This window comes from Bubalus kerabau, chromosome 3, assembly GCF_029407905.1.
Source record: "Bubalus kerabau isolate K-KA32 ecotype Philippines breed swamp buffalo chromosome 3, PCC_UOA_SB_1v2, whole genome shotgun sequence".
In the NCBI taxonomy this organism is placed as follows: domain Eukaryota; kingdom Metazoa; phylum Chordata; class Mammalia; order Artiodactyla; family Bovidae; genus Bubalus; species Bubalus kerabau.
The window spans coordinates 85,127,590-85,148,153 of NC_073626.1; the positions used below are offsets into that span (position 1 = coordinate 85,127,590).

Below are 20,564 nucleotides of genomic sequence, written 5' to 3' on the forward strand. Positions count from 1 at the left end.
TTAGAATCCTAAGTGTTGATTGGTTATTTTTATACATTGCTTAAAGACAATCAGAGTTTTGTAGGACTGAGGATAATTTATTCCTTTTATAAGTTTTTCTGTGAATCAGGGTCAAATGGTCAAAGGAAATTGTCATTTCATACCAAATACATCAAATGTCCTATCCCAGTATGCTTCTAAGAAATTTGGATATTTTTTAGAAAATTAGGAAGATGGTTAAGTACCTGATGCACATGTGTATGTTATTTATCTGAAAGAGAGAATCCATTCATTGAACAAGATTTTATTAAGCACCTTCTCTGTGCCCAAAGTTTCCTAGATCCTTCAGGATATAGCACTAAAAAGAGAATAAAGTGCCTCGACTCAGTGAGCTCTCATTCACTAATAACTAATCAGAAATGTGACCGTATACAACAAGCCATTTGATCATTATCATCACTGTATGAAAAGGATATGGTATGTAAACGGAGGTCTTTTGTTTAGTATGCCACTATGTGCTTACAACAAAGAAATACCTTAAAGATAATTAAGGAGATAGGAAGGACAACTCTTTCACAGAGGTCTTTATCTCTTTGTCAGTATTCTTTGTCAATAAATATTATTTGGTTTTAATTTCATTGTGATTTTTAGTTATGATGGCATAAATACAGTTTTTAATAAATTTTTACTTCCTTTGGTGAAGTTGTTTACTTGAGGACTGAAAGTAGTCATTAAAACATTTAATAAATAGAAATGGATTGTTTCTGGGGGAGGGAAAAGTTTGGGAACTTGGGATTAACAGATACACTCTGCTGTGTATAAAACTGATGGACTGCAGGGGCCTGCTGTGTGACATAGGAAGTATTTTCAGTGTCTTGTGATGAATGGGAATCTGTAAAGAATGCGCGTGCACAGTGTGTGGGGCTGAGTCACTTGTTGTACACCTGAAGTATTGTGGGTCAACTATACTTCAATGCGGGGAGTGGGGGCAGGGAAGAGAACTGGGTTGTTTCATGTCTTTCTTCCTTGGATAAAAGGGATTATTTCTACATAAGTTTAAAATGATGGTTTCTGGAGAGTTATACTTATGTATTTATATCCTACTACAGCTTAGATTGTTATTCTATTAAGAGAAAAAATAGTATCATTTCTGACATAGATGGAGAAACAGTGGAAACAGTGGCTGACCAATTTTGGGGGGCTCCAAAATCACTGCAGATGGTGACTGCAGCCATGAAATTAAAAGACGCTTGCTCCTTGGAAGAAAAGTTATGACCAAGCTAGACAGCATATTAAAAAGGAGAGACATTACTTTGCCAACAAAGGTCCATCTAGTCAAGGCTATGGCTTTTCCAGTAGTCATGTATGGATGTGAGAGTTGGACTGTGAAGAAAGCTGAGTGCCAAAGAGTTGATGCTTTTGAACTGTGGTGTTGGAGAAGACTCTTGAGAGTCCCTTGGACTGCAAGGAGATCCAACCAGTACATCCTAAAGGACTAGAAGGACTGATGTTGAAGCTGAAGCTCCAATACTTTGGCCATCTGATATGAAGAGCTGACTCATTGGAAAAGACCCTGATTCTGATGAAAGATTGAAGATGGGAGGAGAAGGGGACATCAGAGGATGAGATGGTTGGATGGTATCATTGACTCAATGGACATGAGTTTGAGTAAACTCTGGGAGTTGGTGATGAACAGGGAGGCCTTGCGTGCTGCAGTCCATGGATTGCAAAGAGTCGGACATGACTGAGTGACCGAACTGAACTGACATGTGTGAACTGATCCATAGTGTTCTCATTTTTCACTATCTTTCTTACAAAATTAAGTGGTAAATGAAGAGACATCTGGTGTGGTTTTTGCTTGGACTTCAAGTGTTTGGATGAACTAACAAATTGAGTTTTGGGCCACAAAATTAAAGGTTTGTCTGTGTGTGGGTGAGAGTTTTCCAGCAATCTTATGTCTAGTAATACTGTTGAAGCTCTTAAATTTCAGACAACTCATTCATTGGGTCAAATAAACTTTCCATTCCCTTAGTGAAACATGCTGAGTGGCTGTCCTTGGCACAATGAACTCCCAAAGTCAGTAAGCTATTAATACATTGCCCACACATGCCCCTTGTTGTATTTCATCAAAAATTTGTTTTGACTATTTCCTAACCTGTTAAGGCCTGTTTTTATAATTACTTATTATAATAATGTAATTAACCTAAATATGACAGACATATGATTTGAATTCAGTAAGAGTTGTCTGATAAAAGCCAAGTTAAATACTGAAGAAAGAGTCTTTGGTGAGCCAGCTACCCCACCCCTCCAAAAAATGTACTGTTGAATTACATGTAATAAGGCAACTGAAGGAATGAAACAAAATGCTAAAATCAAGGAATTTGCGTTCGAATTGCTTGCAGGTGTCTTGAAATCCTTGACAAAGTTAAAAAAAATTGCAAGTGGGAGGCAAGCCTTTATGTGCTGCTTATATAAGGACAAGCTGAAAATTCAGTAAGTGGGTACAGTTGCAAATATAAACATTTCACTCTGCAAGATCAAGAATTAATTTATCGTGTATTTTAAGTTACAATGCTCAAGGTTTCCTTGAACTTTTGATTTCTCACTTTAAATGGCTTTTTAAAATAACCTACTTAAAAAAAATAAAAATAAAAATAAAATAACCTACTGATTAGAAATTTTAAAGGGTTTTTGTTATATTTGCATTGCTTTTTGATCCTTTTACTAAATCCCTATTCTCAAACTTTTGTTTTCTGTAAGAGAACATTGATATCTATTCTATTTATATATTTAGAAATGCAATAGATTTTTTCTCCCAATGAAAACTTTAAATATATGAGAAAAATACTAAAAACATTTCCATAGTTTTATGTATGAGTATAAAAGTACAGTTTTGAACTACACTTTGTTATATAAGCAATACCTAGTGGAGAGTCTTATGTTTTCTGTGTTTAGGTAGTGAAGCCAGTATATAAGTTAAATGTAGTTATACTGAGTTTTCATTATACCAACTACCTCTTCCTTTGTTAGATATGTCAGTTTATTCAATGATTATTACTTTGTATCTTGTCTAAAAACAAATAAGTTTAATTATATTATTCATTATAGTTAATGGAAGAGCAGAATCTTATGGTCCTTGTTGTTGTTTAGTTGCTAAGTCATGTCTGACACTTTTGCAACCTCGTGGACTATATAGCCCACCAGGCTCCTCTATCCATGGGGTTTTCCAGGCAAGAATACTGGAGTGGGTTGCCATTTCCTTCTCCAGGGGATCTTCCTGACTCAGGGATTGAACTCCTGTTGCTTGCATTACAGGCGGATGCTTGTATACCCCTGAGCCACCCAGAAAGCCCTATGGTCTGAGCTGTTTTAATTATAGTTGAAATGTTTCTTGGATAATCAGTTTGTGTCTGAGGCTGTGTTTTGTATAGTCTACATGTGGCTTATAATTCTTGAATACTTATTTGTCTTTTGTAACTATGTGTTAATTTTAAGTGCCAGTGACTTCAAATAACGTTGAGGAATCTTGGCTTTAAACTATTTCCTTATGCCTGTGGGAGTTGGGAGGAATTATTACACTGAGTATGGACTGAGCATGCTTGTAGTTATACTGAGTACTAGGAATACTAGGAAGAGACTGTATTAGTTTGTAAAGTCTTCATATGAACGACATACTGTACCAAGAATGGATGTGTACAGTTTGCCTATAAATGTTCATAGTAGCATTATTTACAATAGTAAATAGAAAAAAGTACAAGCAATTCAGTATCCATCAATTGGTAGAAAAATAAATAAAACGTTATATATTCGTATAAAGGAATCCTATCGGGTAATAAAGAGTAAAAAAGTACAGATAACATGCTACAACATGGATGAACCTCAAAAGGTTGTGGTCATTGAAAGAAGCCAAACTCAAAAGGACACATATTGTATGATCTCATTTGTATGAAATGTCCAAAAAGGCAAGTGTACTGAGACAGAAAGTTGCTTAGTGATTGCTTAGGGCTTGAGATGTGTTAAAGTTAAGGCAAAGATATTAGGAAGAAAAATGATGATCCTTGCTTACTTGAAGCACTTACGAGGACTATTTGAGTAGAAGAAGCAATAAAGACTTTAAACATACTTTCTGCGGTATTATTATACCCAACAAAATTAACAATTCCTTTTGCATATCATCTAACACCCAGTTTTTATTTAAATTTCTCTAATGTTCAGTTTGTCCAAATTGGATTCAGTTTCACACATTACTTTGGTGTTTATGTCATTTAACTCTCTCATACTATATCAGTTCTTACCACCTCATCTTTCCCCCCACATTGTCAATTTGTTAGAGAAACTGGGTTGTAGACTATCCACATTCTAGATTTTGATAATTAATATGTTGATAATTATTAAACAGCTGAACTATTTGAGCATAATCAGAAAATGACTCATGTTTCATCCTTTTGAATTGTTTTGAATTAGTTTTCCACAGAGCTGAGAGCAAGGGAGCTAGCATTTTAGAGTTTATAGCAACTGTTTGAGATAGAGATTAACAGTCTTTCAGAAATTAGCAGCTTTAGGTGTTCTAAGACTTGATTTATTCTGTTATATTGCTACATTTTTTCTGGTAATAAGATGGATGGAAGACAGTGTGAAACTGCCAGTCATTCTCCCTGAGGAAAGTGAAAGGAACCAGTGGGTCCTTGGCACAAAGACTCCCGAATAGAAATGCAAAAACCACTGGTCTGAGTTTGAAAATTGGGCTGCTTAGTGAGGGGATAATTGATGGAAGTCTTGGTAGACTTCTTGGGCTTTAATTCTTAATTTGTTGTATATGACGTAATGCCTGCTGCTGCTGCTACTGCTAAGTCGCTTCAGTCGTGTCTGACTCTGTGCAACCCCATAGACAGCAGCCCACCAGGCTCCCCCGTCCCTGGGATTCTCCAGGCAAGAACACTGGAGTTGGTTGCCACTTCGTTCTCCAATGCAGGAAAGTGAAAAGTGAAAGTGAAGTCGCTCAGTTGTGTCCGACCCTTAGCGACCCCATGGACTGCAGCCTACCAGGGTCCTCCGTCCATGGGATTTTCCAGGCAAGATACTGGAGTGGGGTGCCATTGCCTTCTCCAGAAGTAATGTCTAGGTTGATCTTTTTAATGCTTTATTTTTCAAAAAAATAAGCTTTTAGATCAAATGCGTTCATGCTTATGTATGTGTGTGTAATTTGCCAACTATAGTGGTTTTACATAGGAGCACAGGTAAGGACCTTTAATAGACATTTAAAAATGTGACCTGTGTTTCTTATTGAGAATGTTTCCCTTACATGCCTTTGTTTTAATAACATTTTTTTTTAATGCCAGCATTTTCCCTTCTGTATTGATATAACAGATTTGGGTTATGAATATTGATATTTGCATTTTAAAAAATAGATCAGGTATTGGTTTATTTGTATGTCTTTCATTTAGTCTATAAATGAGAGCCTCTTGGCTCAGTAAGATAGTCTGTGAATGAGGTTCTGTGTAGGTAAGACTTCTTTAGTAATTAGCCATTAAATACAACAATATGTATTGATGGAAATCATCATTTTTCTTTCTAATACCTTTTCCTTTATTTTAGTCCAGTGGGTCTCAAACTGTAATGTGCTGGACCACTAGTATATAGTATTAGGACCCCATATTCAGATTCTATTTTAAAAAGTATAATGTGGGCCCACTCAAGCAGATCTGTATTAAAATCAAGTTCCATAGATAACTCTAATGCTCATTGAATTTTGAGAATCTCTACCTTAGATATAATTTTATTGTAAATGAAATAGTGTATAGTTTTATTTTTAAATAGTTTGATTTGGAGGAAATTGCAAAAATAATGCTGAGGTTTTCCTTTGCCTTCCCCCAAGCTTCCCCTGATAATAATATCTTACATAACCACAGTATGTTATCAAAACCAGGGAAGTGACTTTGGTACAATACTCAAATTGAGACCTTATTTAGATTTGTATCACCTCTTACATGCATTCTTTACTTTAAAAAATTTGTCTTGATTTATAATTCTATGAAACTTTCATACATGTGTAAATGTGTGCAGCATTCCACAGCAGAATATAGAACTGTTGCATCACCACAAAGGCACTCCCTTATATTACTCTTAATGGTTACACCCTGCCTCCAACCCTGGCAGCCAGCGATCTGTCTTCTATGACCATAATTTTGTTACTTTAAGACTCATATAAATAGAACATATAGTACTTAACCTTTTGAGACTGGTTTTCCCCCCCTCAGCATAATGCCCTTGAGATCATCCAAGATGATGTATATCAAGGCTTGCTTTTTATTGCTAAGTAAGAGAAGGCAATGGCACCCCACTCCAGTACTCTTGCCTGGAAAATCCCATGGATGGAGGAGCCTGGTAGGCTGCAGTCCATAGGGTCGCTAAGAGTCAAACACGACTGAGCGACTTCACTTTCACTTTCCACTTTCATGCATTGGAGAAGGAAATGGCAACCCACTCCAGTGTTCTTGCCTGGAGAATCCCAGGGATGGGGGAGCCTAGTGGGCTGCCGTCTATGGGGTCACACAGAGTCGGACATGACTGAAGCGATTTAGCAGCAGCAGCAGTATTCCATTGTGTGGATGCATCACAGTTTATTCATTCTCACGTTGGAGGACATTTGGGTTGTTGCCTGTTTGGGTTTGTTTTGAAGAGAGCTGCAGTAAACATTTATGTACAGGTTTTATGCAAACATAAATTTTCATTTCCCTCATGTCAATACCCAGGAGGAGATTGCTGGGTCAATGGTATGCATACGTGTAGTTTCATATTATGCTGCCAAACTCTTTCCCAAAGTGGCCATACCACTTTGCATTCACTTTGTTCAAGACATCTATGAGAGATCTAGTTTCTCTGCATTTTTGTCTGTATTTGATATTATCAGTAGTTTTGATTTAGGTGGGTAGTGGTATCTCATCATAGCTTTAATTTGCATTTCCCTAAATGAATAATAGTGTCAGACATCTTTTCATGTGCCTCTTTGCCATTCTTACCTCCTCTCTGGTGAAGTGTTCAAATCTTTTCCTATTTAATGATTGGATTCTTTGTTTTTTAGCTATTGCATTTTGAAAACTATCTATATATTCTGAATATGACTTTTTGTTGGGCATGTGTCTTAGAAATAATTTCTCCTGGTCTGTGGCTTGTCTTTTCATCCTGTTAACTTGGTCTTTCACAGAGCAAAAGGCTTTAGTTTTTGATGAAGTTCAGTTTACTGATATTTTAAAGTATCTTCTGGATTGCATCTTTGTTGTCATGTCTGAGATCGTTTGGCCTAAGCCTTGGTCCCAAGGATTTTCTCCTATGTTTTGACCTGAACATTTTATAATTTTATATTTTACATTTAGATCAATTTTAGGTTAACTTTTGTAAATTCTGAGACACTGTTTCTAAGTAGTTTTTCTAGCCAGTGTTTGACAAAGCTTATAGCTAGGAAACTTAACTTGGAAAATTCATTCCTAGGATTTTTCTTTATCAATAGGCAGTGAATGTTATGCCTTTGAAAATGGTTTATGACAACAGACACCATTCCCAAACATAGATTTAAAACTTTAACAGAGACTAAGGACTAAGTGCTATTTAATATTTACCAAAAAGTACATATTTGAGAGTAGGTTATTGAGGTTATGATTCAAAAGCATCTTATGCTTTCATTTTAGGGTTGGTTAGTCTACCAGTGTGCTTGCTTGGCTGACATATACATTCCTACTGTTTAATATGCATGTGTGCATATATTTTAATAATTATAATATCCACATTTAATCCACATTTAATGTTCTTCAGTTCCTTACCTAGCTTGATTAAAATTAAGAAAACATTTCAACTAAGAACTCTTTTTTTTTTTTAAGACTTAATACTTTTAGGGTAGTTTTAGGTTTACAGCAAAGCTAAACAGAAGATACAGATTTTCCATATAACCTTGCCCCTACACATGCATTCTCCCCAGAATGGTACCCTTGTCACAACTGATGAACCTACACTGATACATTACAATCACCTAAGTCCATAGTTTACATTAGTAATCACTTTTGATATGCATTCTACAGATTTTTGTAAAGAAATGATTTTGGGTAGTGCTGGGTCTTTGCTGCTGCACGTGGGCTTTCTCTAGTTGCAGTGAGGAGGGGCCACTCTTCCTTGCAGTGCAAGGGCTTCTCATTGCGGTGGCTTCTCTTGTTTGGCTCACAGGCTCTAGGATTATGGGCTTAAGTAGTTGTGGTACATGGGCTTAACTGCCCCATGGCATGTGGAATCTTCCTGGACCAGGGATTGAACCTATGTCCTCTGCATTGGCAGGTAGATTCTTATCCACTGTACCACCAGAAAAGTTCAATTCTGCAGGTTTTGACAAAAACATAATGACATGTATTCATCTTTATAGTATCATATAGGGTATTTTCACTACTCTAAAAATCTTTTGCATTCCACCTATTCATCTCTCACCAAAACACCTGGCAACCACTGGTGTTTTTCACTTTTTCATATTTTTGCCTTTTCTAGAATGTAATATAGTTGGAAGTATACAATATACAGCCCTCTCAGACTGGCTCCTTGTATTTAGTAATATACATTTAAGGCTCCTCCATGTTTTTTTCATGACTTAATAGTTCATTATTTCTTTTTTAGTGAAAAAAGTGGAAATGATAGGGTAATATTTTATTGTCTTATGTACCATAATTTATCCATTGACCTACTGAAGGACATCTAGGTTGCAAACTAAGAACATTTTAACTTCCTTATAGGGGTAAAAAAATTTTTTTTTTACTATTTTGTTATTTCAGAGAAGCTAGTACATAAAACAATCCAATTGTGGATCATTTTTCTGTCTTAAATTTAATAAGTAACCTCTTTTGAAAAAGTGGAAATATTAATATATAAGGCTTTTTATACTTAATTATTATGTGGCAAAGAAAAAAGAAGCCCAAGATATTTTGTGTAGTCTTCTCTACCCACCATTTTTGAATTTTTAAGTTGTATTGTCGATCACATTTTTTATTTACCTTTTCAGACTAATTTTCATAAACTGCATCAACTTTTCCATGTACATTGCCTGCAAGGCAACAATATGAAGTTCAAAGGAAGCTTTCAGTAAAGGATGCTAAGCCCAGTTGCTACTGATATTTATTACAGAGCAAAAGCCTAATGCACAGAGTGAATGGGGTAGCCAGTGAGCAATGGGTCATGGTTTTGGAGTTACAATTTATTTTGAAAAAAATTACCTACTAATCTCTATATGGTTTAAGAATTTAATAAGATACTAATTTTTTTTCAAAAAGGAATAGCACTTGTTAAGGGATTATCTATGTAAAACATTTGCACAGTTCCTAGAACTAGATAAGCTTCAGTTAAGTTAGTTTTGTAGGGCCCATGTAGGATATCTTTGAAATTGCTTGCTTGGACTCACTTCATTTTTAAGCTGCTAGTGTCAGAGGACCTCATGCGGTATTTCTTTAATCTACCCAGATTCTTTCTATAGCACTGAAGGACACAGTGGGTGACCAATTAATGTCGATGACTGTCTTTTGACTCACTGTTTACATTGCTTTCAAGTCTGTTTTTTCAACTTTGCTCATTTGTTTTGATGAATTTTGTATCTCCTCCATTGATATGTTCTTTGCTAGTGAAGGCTTTCCTCATTTCTCCTCTTGTTGATGTTTGACTTTCTTAACTGCATAAAACAAACATCCCACATAAGATATTTAGAAAACCCTGAGACAAGCTGAAGTTGCAACAACATTTATGGGACAGATATGAGAAATTTAATATTTAATTTTTAATTTATAGATACATTTGCCTACTTTAATCTTTGTATGAAGGTTCCACATTCCACATTCACATATATATGAAAATGTATCTGTTTATATTTTATGTTTTTCTGTGTATAAATTGTAACTTAGTGAAAAATATCAAGGGAAATTTATGTTTTCTTTCCTTTCATAAGGAATTTCCTTCTTAGAGAAAAAGAAGCAAAAATATAACGAAGATTTTAATTTGGAAAAGTTATTACTAAACTTCAGGCATACTTTTAAAATTTGTTACCTTCACTGAGACCTTGATTTACACAAACTTGATTGACCTAAATAGCAAACTTCAGGGGGTGTTTCAGACTCTGCAAAGTCGTTAGGAATGTAAATCATTAACTTTAAATGAATACTTACTATCTGTCAGGCATTATGCTAGACCTGTAGTTATCAATTGGCTGCCCTTGAGAATCCTTTGGGGAGATTTAAAAAATCCTGCTAACCAGTTAAATTGGAATTTCTGGGCATGGAACCCGGGCATTGGCATTTTAGAAAACTCCTCAGGTGAGTTCATTCTGTTGTCAAATTTGAGCACCACTGGGTGAAGACTGGGCTGAGATGAGTGGGTATAGGAATTGGCCCCTTTCTGAGTGGTCAGAGAATACCTATATGACAAGGAAATTTGTCATATTATTTGACCTGAAAGAGCTGAAGGCACAGGCAGTTTGAAGTTCTGTAGTTAAAACTATTTGGGGCAGAGGGAGTAGCTCTACAAATCCTCAGATGTGAAGGAAAGGAAAGAAGGCCAGGGTGAGCTACACAGTGAGCTGTAACGGAGTAATAGGAGTGGCTTCCCAGGGCTTTCCACTGTGTCTCAGGCCGTAAAGAATCTGCTTGCAATGCCGGAGACCCAGGTTCGATCCCTGGGTTGGGAAGCTCCTCTGGAGAAGGGAATGGCAACCCACTCCAATATTCTTGCTTGGAGAATTACATGGACAGAGAAGCCTGGCAGACTACTGTCCACAGGATCCCAAAGAGTTGGAAATGACCGAGCAACCATCACACACACAATCAGAAGGGAGCTCAGATGTTGGCATGGGGTGGCTCAGTGATTTCTTAGACATTCACTTACATCAGGAGTTCTGGGAGAGTTGTCAAAGGTGCATTGCAGGGCTCTACCCTCAGTGTTTCTGATTATTTAGGTTTAGGGTAGGGCCTGAGAGTTTGCCATTCTCACAAGATCCCAGCTGCCACTCTAAAATCACGCTTTGAGAACCAGCAGGCTGGCTCATCTAGGGCTAGTAAATCAGGACAAGATTTGGTTTTATTCTCAATGCTCTGGGAGCCCAGTGAAGGGTCAGAGATGTGATGTAATCTGATTTACATATTTAGCAGATCCCCCTTGACTACAGAGAATAATAGATTTTAAGGGACAAGAGGAGAAGATTTTAAGGAACAAGAGGAAAAGGGGAGAGATCAGTGAGGAGGCTATTGGAGCAGTCCAAGCAAGAGATGATAGCTTAATTGCTAGGGTGTAGCAGAGAAGCTGGTGAAAAGTATACAGATTCAGGTTATGTTTTAGAGTTGAAAGCCCACAAGACTTGATAATGGATTGAAAATAGAATAGAGAAGAATCAAAATATGCCCAGAATTTTTGCTTGAGTTTTCAAGGTGGTTAGCGTGGAGCCTTTTCCATGGATGGGACATCCTGGGGACGGGTTGGATGAGAATTGGGGGAAGAGACGAGAATCAAGAGTTTTGATTCTGAGATACCTTTAGGACTATCCAGTGGAGAAGACCATGAAATTTGGGGGCATGTAAGTCAGAACTCAGTAAACATGTCAGGGTTGGAGATGTGAATTTGAGGGTTATCCATTTGTAAATGATGTGTAAAGCCATGGAGTTTATGAAATTACTTGGGGGTGAGGATTGTAGAAAGAGAAGACAAAGGGGCAGACAAGAAACCCTGGGGTGGCCCAATACTTAGAAGTCAGACAAGGAGACTTCTAAGGGCATTGAGGCTGAGGAGTGGCAGTAAAGAAGAAAACAGGAGATTGTGTTGTTACACAAAGAGATAAAGGGAAGAGAATTCCAAGCAGAGGCGGGTTGGGCAGCTGTGAAATGGGTCCTGATTGGAATTCAGGAGCTTACTCAAATGTGACTGAGATGAATTGTATAATTGTCTGTTAGATTTGAACACACACAAGTGATTGGTGACCTTGACCAGAGAAATGTCTGTTAAGAGTCATAAAATGCCTTGGGTCTCCCCATGTTGCCTTTCATCACTGCTTATCTTTTAAAGCCACTTTGATATAATCACTTTGATTAGCTATAAGGCTCATCAAGAAAAGGCACTTAATTGCATTCCCTCAAGCACATGGCACAGTGTTATGTTCACCATTGGAACAGATTTTTGTTTAAAATAATCTTCCCTTGTTTTATTAAACCCAGGGAGACACACTAAGAAATTATTTTGAAGAACTGGTCTCTATCATTGAAATGCCTAAGTTAGGAACAATCAAATTATTGCCAGATGCTTTGAAGGATGCCTCGTCAACACTTAACTACAATGCTTCTAACGCTTGATTAGTACAGCCCTCTGTATTGAGAGAGTGAAAGTCGCTCAGTCGTGTCTGACTCTTTGCAACTCCATGGACTCCAGTCCATGAAATTCTCCAGGTCAGAATACTGGAGTAGGTAGCCTTTCCCTTCTCCAGAGGATCTTCCCAACCCAGTGATTGACCCCAGGTCTCCCACATTGTGGGCAGATTCTTTACCAGCTGAGCCACAAGGGAAGACCAAGAATACTGGGGTGGGTAGCCTATCCCTTCTCCAGTGAATCTTCCCGACCCAGGAATCGAACTGGGGTCTCCTGCATTGCAGGCAGATTCTTTACCAACTGAGCCATTAGGGAAGCCCAATACTGAGAGAGGGTGGCTATTAAATTTCTTTTTGGTCATTGGAATTTAATACTTAAAAAACCTACTGTTAAGACATATTATTCTTACATTTTTTTTTTTAATATCAAAGCTGTATTTCCATGTAGTATTTCTCTGAATCTATAAGGATACAATATAAATATAGCAATCAATTGAGATCCCACTGGACTTGAGTAGCTTATTAAGAATGCAAATAGATCTCATATTGGGTTGGCCAAAAAGTTTGTTCAGTCTTTTCCATAATATCTTATGGAAAAACACAAATACATTTTTGGCCAACCCGATACAACTGAAAGCTTTTTTTCTTTCAAGCTAAGTAGAGGTGTTTGAGTAGACACTTGTTTTGCTGATCTTCTCATTTATTCCTTTTCATTTGTCTTAAAGATACTAATATTGACAGAGATGGAGAGATGATTGCAATGGAAACATGATTTTGAAGTACTGTTTAGATCAAATGATAAAAAAAATCGATCAGTAGTAGTAACAGGATACCACTTAAATTCTGTGTTAAAGTTAAATTTGGGTATTTTAAAGACATATTATTTCATATTGTGGGATTGTACCTTAATTTTCATTGTGAAAATTGAATGTGATATTCAGATAATTTTAATGAGTAAAACAATGCTTAAGCAATAATTTTACTGTGGCTTGTTATTTTTAGGGCTCGAGTAATGGATTTTTGGCTTGACATAGACAATATTTCTATCTTAAATATCTTTTCAGTATTGGAGAAGGAAATAGCAACCCACTCCGGTATTCTTGCCTGGAGAATCCCGTGGACAGAGGAGCCTGGTGGGCTGCCATCTATGGGGTCACACAGAGTCAGACACGACTGAAGCGACTTGGCAGCAGCAGCAGCAGCAGCTACCACCCTTGTATAAAATTGGCTGTTGTTACTGTTGAAAGTAGTGGCCTCTGAGGAGCAGAAACGGAGTCAAACTAGGCCACTGGTGAAGAGGAGCTTCAGTGGAAATCCCCTAGAGGAGAAAACTGGTTCAAACATTATTCTTATTTAAAAAGAGGTGTAGGGACTTCAATGGCAGTTATGGTACTATAATTTTAATATATTAATAAAAACTAGCATTCATAAGCCATAAATGATAGTTGTTATTGCACGTTGATATGTTACTCTCTTTACCAGAATTTCCTATGCTTAGATTATGCTAAAAAACTTTGATTATTTTTACTGTACTTTGGCTTTGGGTGACATTTAACCTAATTTTGCTATCACTTCAAAGCATCTCAACTAAAACATTTAAAACATTGGGAAGTATGTGAGTAACTGAAAGGCATTTAAAAAATTTTTGCTGGTGAGTAAAAGGTCAAGTAAGTTAAAAGTCTTAAAGCTACTTAGGATTCAGGCCCAATCCAGGCCTCTGTGTGGTATTCCTTTCACTAGACTATAGGATATAGTGAGCAAACTAGATAGACACATTCCTGAGTTTAATGCAAATGGATCACAGTTGGGAACTAACGCATAGACGAACCTACAGCCTCTATCTCCTAAATACTACTTTTCTTTCACAAACTGAGTCACTTTTCTTTTTTCTTTGAAGTATACCTTAATACTTGCCTTCTCATCCTCACAGAGGATTTTAGCTTGCTCTCATTGCTCTGAATTTTCAAGGTTACCTGTTATATATATATTTTTTTCCTTTGTATTTGTTGTTTGAAAAGTGAAGTCGCTCAGTCGTGTCCAACTCTTTGTGACCCTATGGACTGTAGCCTATCAGTCTTCTCTGTCCATGGGATTTTCCAGGCAAGAGTACTGGAGTGAGTTGCTTTTTCCTTCTCCAGGGGATCTTCCTGACCCAGGGATCGAACCCAGGTCTCCCGCATTGCAGGCAGACGCTTTACCTTCTGAGTCACCAGGGAAGCCTAATTACCTACATATTGCATCTTCCCTGTTGAATTTCTGATTCATTGTGGAAGGATCTTGGTTTGATTCTCAATATGCTTGCCAATTTTCAGGGCTAAAGGTGACAAATGCTTTATTATAATCATAGGGAACACTGAAGTGATCTTAATAGGTGTTCCATGTAAAAAATATTCCAACAAATGCTTTGTTCTGCTTTTTCTTTTAGGTTGGCTTACCTTTAGTAATTTAAGGTGGATTTTCATCATAGACTCAAAGCTTAGGAAATGAGACAGTCACATATATACAGAACATTAAAACTGTTAGAATTCATTGCAGTGTGCAATAGACAGGGAAAATGTCACAAGGAATTGTGATTCAATCTGGACCTTAAAGGATAGATAATATGTGTCAATGCAGGAAAAACAGGGAGGGCATTCAAACAGAGACCAGAAGGAGGAGCACTTGGAGATGGGAAGGTACCCTCAAAGATGAAAGCAGGAGATAGGGAGGTGACTGGTAGAAGGCGGTGCCTATTAGACCTTCTATGGTACCACGTCTCTTAAAAGCCAGGTTCATTGTGTGCAAGGTTGTTCTTGATGCTCTACCTCTGTGCCTATAAAGAGTTGGACTTGTCATCTGACCTTTCTCATGAAACTCCTCTAAAGCCCTAAACTTCTCAGTTATCCTTTGCTAATAAAACTACTGCATAATTTTCAATATTCATCTTCTTAAAAATAAAACATAATTAGTTTCTAAAATCCAACACAGCTAATTCTGACTGTGTCGAATTAAAAAAGTGGTACGACTTTTTTCCTTCTCAATTACATGCTTGGTACCTCATCTTACGGGAAGTATTCACAGAATTCATTCATTTAGCAATGTGAGTGCCTGCTATGCAGCAGACATTGCTCTAGAGATTTCACATATTAGCAATTATGTGTGACAATAGACAGTGGAGACAAGAACCTGTACTCAGGGGGTTAATTACTAATGGAAGGAGACATGATAAGCAAGAATGTTAGTTGCTGATAAGCCCTCAGACAAAAGTAAAGCAGAGAAATAGAGGTGTTATCTTAAGGTCAGGACAGACCCCTTAGAGAGGCCTGAGTAAGAACCGTCCTAAATGTGTTCAAAGAAAAGGCAAGAGTCATAGGCCTGGAGTGCAGTGAGCCTGGGAAGAATGTGGGAGAGGAATCTGGAGAGGCTAGGGTAAGGGCGGACAGATTATAAAACTCTACATCTTATTTCAGGTGAGGTCAGAAGCCATCGAAGGGTGGGAAAGGAAGTTCTGTGACCAGACTTAACATTTTAAGAGGATCACTCCAGCTGCTATGTTGAGAATAGAGTGTAAAGTGACAAGGCTGGGAATGGGAGGACCAAGAGCAGCTTGAACGGAGGTATTTAGTAGTCAAGGTTGTTGATGGATTCTGGGTCTATTTATAATATAGAGCTGGCAGAATTTGTCAATGAATTGGATTGTATGTGTATGAAAGAGGAGATTTGGGGCCCAAGCAACTGAAAGAATTATGATTTACTGAGATGGAAGTCTTGGAGAGTAAATCGTTTGGTTTGGAGAAGCTGCGGAGAGGAATTGGAAGGTAAATTAAGTTGGAGATTCCAGTCAGTCATCTGAGTCCAGATGTCAAGTAGGCATTGGATTTACAAATCTGGAGTTGAAGGGAAAGATCCAAGCTGAATATTTGGCATTTAAGATTTTCTTCATATAGATTTTTCAAAATCCTTGTTGTATTTACTATAATAATTTTTAAAATTTATTTTTGTTGCTACTGTAAAAGAAGTTTTCTCTTTCATTATACTTTGACTGGGTTTTGCTTATGTTTACGTAGGCTATTGATGTTGGCATGCTCACTTCGTGCCAAGCCACCTTGCTGAATTCTCTTATTTATAAAAACTTTTTCATTGATTCACTGATTTCTCCTCTCCTTTGGCTTCTCTATGGAATTTTACCAAACTCTTCATGTTTGAGAAGTACCACTTTCTTTCATGGTTCGATTTGCTTTTCCCTGCTAAAATATCAATTATTTCTTGTCTTTTCCTGTGAGTTTCTATTCATTCCCCAAACTCAACTCATGTTTCCCATCTGTCAAACATTTCTGGATTGCTACACAGGTTTCTCTTCCTATGAGCTTCAGCTGTATCATCTGCATACCTGTACTAGAAGAGTCATCAAACTTTACTCTAATTTTGCATGTATCTATCAGTCCTTTTTGGGGTAGGAGAACTGGTCTGGCTGTCGCAGTCTTTACATCCCCAGTGTTTAGCTGAATCTGCTACATAATTGTCAGTTACAGGATAAATGTTTGTTGAATAGATGAGCAGTCAAATTTAATAGATTAAAAAGCATTTGGAAATTGGATAAAGTTATTCTTCATAGAAATTTTATAAACTTGTTATATTTACTGAAATACTTCCCAAAAATTCATTTTTATCACTATTGTAGAAGAAATATTTTCTAAAGTGTAATATAACTTTGCAAGTATACTCCTAAAAATTAAAGTTCTATTATTTTAGAAAATTAATGTAGGAACCTTGTTTCTGTTTTTACATGATGCTGAGCACACAACGGTGCTTAGATTTGTGAGACATTAAGTTTTGAAAATACTGAATGACTGGATGTTACATATTTACTTACAGAGAAGCCCTTTTATCTTTATGGTTTTTATTTTTCCCTAGGAATGGAAAGAGGGAGAAATTAAAATTTGTATTTTTCTGAATAGAAAGCAGAAGTATTTTTTCTTTCAGAATCAGTCTGGGGATGGGAAAGAATAGGTGAAGGAAATTAAGAGATTTGTTGTTTAGTTGCTAAGTCATGTCTGACTCTTTTGAGACCCCATGGATGGTAGCCCTCCAGGCTCCACTGTTCATGGGATTCCCTACTCAGGAATACTGGAGTGGGTTGCCATTTCCTTCTCCAGGGAGTAGTCCCTGACTCAGGGATTGATCCCACTTCTGCTTGGCAGGTGGATTCTTTACCACTGAGCCACCAGGGATGTCCATAATTAAGAAGTACAAATCTCCAATTTTAAATAAGCCACAGGGATATAAGATATATTAATAGCACAAAAAATATTATCAGTAATATTGTAATAACTTTGTATGGGGACAGATGGTTACTAGACTTAGGATCATTTCATAACATATGCAAATGTCAAATCACTATGTAGTACCCCTGATACAACGTAATGTTATGTGTCGACTATAATTCAATAAAGGAAAAAGGAACATTTTCAAAAGCTCTAATTTGCAGTACTTAGAAAATATGTGTATGTACTTACTTATAGTTACATGATGTTTATTTCCATGTCTCATTTTTTTCAACCCCTTGAATCATTGAATTGGTCTTATGCAGAATGTCTACTACTGTTTCTGTTATAAATCAGTTAAGGGGTTGTCCTGGTAAGTGACACTGAAACATATTTATTAGAATAATTGTAACATTTTTTTATCTTTAGGGCTTCCCTGGTGGCTCAATTGGTAAAGACTTCACCTGCAGTGCTAGAGACCCAAGTTCCATCCCTGGGTCAGGAAGACCCCCTGGAGAAGGAAATGGCAACCCACTCCAGTATTCTTGCTTGGAAAATTCCATATAATTTAACAAATAACCAATTGCAATTCACTGTTCATTAGTAAGTCCAGTGGGAAATACAGCATACTTCTTTCTTACAAGGAGTAATAATTGTAGGCAGAGAGATGAAATTTTCCAGGGGGGGAAAATGGAAAAAAAAAATGTTACATTTGTGTACTTTGTTGTATGTGCCATGTAGGAAATGTGCCACCTCATATTGATGGAGGGGGTGGGAGGATGGCGGTTGCAGCTAGATTTAGTAGCATAGGTAGAGTTTAATCTGGATAAAGATGCAGAATACACTACATTAGAAAAAAGCAGAATGAAATACATGAAAGCAAGAGCTAATAGGAGGTATGGGAATGAGATATTAGGACAGTAAGAATTTTATAATTTGTTCCATCAAACAAAATGCAATACTTTTGCCTGCTGTAGTGAACACACACTAATTGAATTTAATGAAGGCCAATATCACATTTCTTTGTTATCCTGTTTGTTTGTATTGTCAAGTAATGCAAGCATATTGTTGAAAACAAATATACTGATTTTTAAAAAGGCAAAATTTTTTTTAAATTTAATTCTACCATCTCTAGTAAGCTAACAGTTGTAATATTTTAGTGCATTTTTCCTGGATGTGAAAAAGCATACACACATTTTGTGTTTTTATTAAATGAGATCGCATTAGCAAGTTATTTTTAAAACATGTATACTTTATTCTTTGTGTTTTGTTTTTGTTTTAGGAGAAAACCAAAAGCCAAGGCACCGCTTCCTCCAGCTGAGACCAAATGCCTTGATGCCTTTTCAGTTGATGATTCTGTAGAATCTTCTGCTTTTATCATGGATCAGAAAGAGAACATGACAGATAAAGACATTGAACTCTTGGTGGTTCTACCTGGAGATATTATCAAATCTACTACTGTTAATGGCAGGTACGGTGGAGTGAATGAAACATCAGGATTTCCCTTTCTTCTGTAATTGAAACCCTCTGTTTGGACTTCTCTTTTCTTTGCCAGATACGTTATTCAGCACTCAGTTTAGTTATCTTTAAAAAAAGAAGTAGATGATAAGAGGTATTAAAATTTTCCTGACAGTGCTTTGAATATCAAATATATGGATTCCACAACCCTGGTGAAGTAACTCTTGAAATTTGGAACTATTTTACATTTTGTTAGTCATTTACTAAGTTTTTTTTTTAAATGGTCTTTTCCAGAAGAATAGTCATCAGTTTTATTGATTTTCTAAGTCAAACTTACAAAGCAAGCCAGAGATCCATAAGAAAACTCCTTCCCTTCACTTCCAAATTATTCTTTCTTTTTTAAGCTGCTTCTCCAAATTTGACTTGCAGAAGCTGTGTTAGCTACTCTTAAAAGGTACTCTCTTATTTATCCAAACAGATAAATCTGTCTTTAAAACTAGCAGGATTTTTTACATCATTGAATGATTTAATGAATTTATTAAAATGTAGATAAATTTAATAGAAACAGAAAATTAAACTTTAACCCAGGAGGAAGGGAATATGTGATTTAGCAGACTGATATTTTTAATACCTGAATAAAAACTGGAAAAATGGAATGCAGCCAAGTGTAATTTTCCATTTCATTTTGAAGAGGAAAGTTACATGAGTTGTATCCTTGGTCTTGTTCCACCTTTCACCTTTACCTGTTTGTTATCAGGGGTGTTGTTTTAGAAACTGAAGCTATTTTGACCTTTAGTTGCATGTGTATGTATATATATTTGTTTGTAGAATGAAAGAATAAGTAAGTAATCGATTGGGTATTGCATTTTTATAATGTGGTTTTATCTAGAAGAAATTCATTCATGATACCTTACTTTGGAGATTTATCCTTATGTACAACTTTATGAATTATTGAAAGTACGTGAAGATAGAAAAGTTCAGCATTAGCAGACAATACATAGTATTGCATATTAAATTCTTATTAAATTCAAGGAAGTTGCACTTTGCCATTTGTTTTGTATTGAAAGCAGTTTTGGAGATGACACATTGAATCATGTGTTAGAGGTTGGGAACCCTGTGACTGACCTTGGTGGGCTTCCACCTCTTCTGGGTGAAGGAGGCATCTTGTGAGTTAGAGACAATGGTCATTGTATCATCTTTAACCCTTGAGATCACACCATTACCCTGGTTTGAAAATAATGATGATAATGGATGTGGCTCGGGTAATGTAAAGGCAATTCCTCTTATGTTCCCTGGATTCAAGGTAATTTTTTTAAGTCAGTTATTTTTCCTAGTTCTTCACTAATGCTGACGGATAACAGTGTTTTCATCAATACTCAGAATTTCTTCTTGAATGTACCACTCACCTGTTTATATTGCCATCTTCCCTACTATTAGCCCTCTGGGTTCTTTAGATTTTTTTTTTTTTTTTAACCTCAATGACTTTAGTATTAGAATCACAGGTTTCCTTTCTATCCTG

General features: G+C 36.6%; 1 protein-coding gene across 1 annotated transcript in view; it reads left to right on the top strand.

Annotated features, from left to right (window-relative positions):
• The window catches only part of COBLL1 (cordon-bleu WH2 repeat protein like 1), a 165,706-nt gene that overhangs the window by 78,910 nt on the left and 66,232 nt on the right, over window positions 1–20,564 (top strand). Inside the window, exon 3 of the mRNA XM_055572396.1 lies at window positions 18,870–19,058. Coding sequence (XP_055428371.1) covers window positions 18,870–19,058 — 189 coding nt within the window. The remainder of the gene's footprint in view (window positions 1–18,869; window positions 19,059–20,564) is intronic.